The sequence below is a fragment of the Telmatherina bonti genome, assembly GCF_933228915.1.
Source record: "Telmatherina bonti genome assembly, chromosome: 11".
NCBI lineage: Eukaryota > Metazoa > Chordata > Actinopteri > Atheriniformes > Telmatherinidae > Telmatherina > Telmatherina bonti.
The window spans coordinates 11,308,149-11,309,985 of record NC_136629.1 but is presented as its reverse complement, the minus strand read 5'-3'; the positions used below and the strand labels follow the sequence as shown (position 1 = coordinate 11,309,985).

At 41.5% G+C, this 1,837-nt stretch overlaps 1 protein-coding gene across 1 annotated transcript in view; it reads right to left on the bottom strand.

The window, feature by feature from the left end:
• Nucleotides 1-835: 835 nt before the first annotated feature.
• The window catches only part of shtn1 (shootin 1), a gene marked incomplete at its 3' end in the record, with an annotated part of 41,834 nt that continues 40,832 nt past the window's right edge, over nt 836-1,837 (bottom strand). The window contains exons 14-15 of the mRNA XM_079248701.1: nt 1,020-1,143; nt 836-861 (exon numbers count right to left, since the gene is read on the bottom strand). Of these exons, the coding sequence (XP_079104827.1) occupies nt 836-861; nt 1,020-1,143 (150 nt within the window). The remainder of the gene's footprint in view (nt 862-1,019; nt 1,144-1,837) is intronic.

Sequence of the window (1,837 nt, the reverse complement as noted above, 5' to 3'; positions counted from 1 at the left end):
AAACTGGACCAATCTGGATCATGATGGATTGTTGCAGCTGGATTCTAACTGGACTCTAAAGTCTTTTAAAGGTACCGCTGTGGTTGGGAGTCAGCCTGAGAGAAGCCTGGTTCTGGTTCTGATGGTGGTTTTCCGGGCCGGTATGGAAGTCTTCAGGATACATCAGGACCCGAAGCGAACGCCATAAAAGCATCTTCTTCCCATCTGCAACCAGACTAACCAGTATGGCCCAGGACTGGTCCAACACTACGTCATATAAACGCTGCCGCAGTTCAGATTCTACTTACATTCATATTACAGTCGTTTGCTCAACCTTCCTTTTTAATATTGCAAATTTTATTTTTATTTCTGGTTTTATTTTAATTGTCTTGGTATAAATCTGCTCCTGTTTGCAGCTACACACCAAAACAAATGTCTTGTATGTGTGAACCTCCTCGCCATGAAACCTGATTCTGACTCTAAAGGCTGAAAATAGGAAACTGAGGAGACGGTGGGGGTCTCAAAACGTTTATTTCACACGATGCAAAACCTTCATTTTCATTTACAAACTCAGATTTTTATCCAATAAAGCAGAAGTCCCTCCAGAGTGATTTCCATCATTTATCATCACTGATCACATAAAATACCTGAAACCACCAACACCAGTCCCTCCATCATGAACCCCCGCCCACTCACACCACTGGTGACGGTTGCTTTAAATCTTAGTGTCAGTTTTTAATGGTGTCACCATTACTTCTCCATATGCAGTGAGAACTGGTGGAACTGGTCAGAAACAGCTGACACCATGTTTGAGTGGTCAGACAGACCAGAAATGTGCTGCGTGAGGATTTACTGGTCACACAGGAGGGGTGGAGGAGGGACCTGCACAAAAATGACATGGGAGGGAATGAAGACATTAAGCTCAAGCTGCAGGAGCACCATGACAACAGAGGAGTAAACAAACGACGAGCGAAGACGCAGAAACAAGAGATGATGGTAACATCCTCCAGAGATTTTATACTGGGATGGCTGGAACTTACTGGGATTGCGTTCGGCGAGGGCATCTCGCCGTCTCAGCAGGATCTTCTGCAGCTCCTCGTCGGGGTTTGGAGCTGCAGGAGGCACCGCAGCCTTCGGTCGGGGTGGGGTTCTGTTGAAATTCTCCTGGATAGATCAACAAACACACCAGATGCAGGCAGACTGTCTGCTGAGGAACAGTTTCCAGATGAAACATAACAGAATAACATCCATCCGCTGTCTTAATGAGCACGTCGCGGGTTAGAGCCCTCCTACAGGTGTGCTCATACGTCTTCATCCCCTTTCATTAAAGAAAAGCTGAATTTACAACAGTCACTCAAATAACTGGAGAATTAAAAAAGGAACAAGAACCAAAAATTTGCAAAAATATAATTTAGTAATATAAGACACTGTTTTATCATTTAATTGAGTTGAAGAAAGAAAAAAAAATGTGTCCTGGACAAATGAGAGACTTTTCTGTTGAACAGTGGGAAAAAATACCTGTCAACAGGTGCAGAAGTCTGACTGAGAGGAACAGAAAACACCTGACTGGAGCGGAAACATTAAAGCATTGTTCAACTAAATATTAGTTTATGAGTGATGTAATATGTAATAAATTATCCTTTTTGTTTGCTTAAAAATTATTTCTATTGAACCAGAATTAAAAAATAATGTAATGATTTAAAAAAAAAATCTTTATTTATTATTACTTTAGTCAATTTCATCTTATTTCACATGCAGCTGTTTTTTCCTTCTTTAATAAAAGGGGATGAATAAATATGAGCAAAACTGCAGGAAAAGACGGCGCTGTGCCGAAAAATGTACGCCCATCGCAAGACCT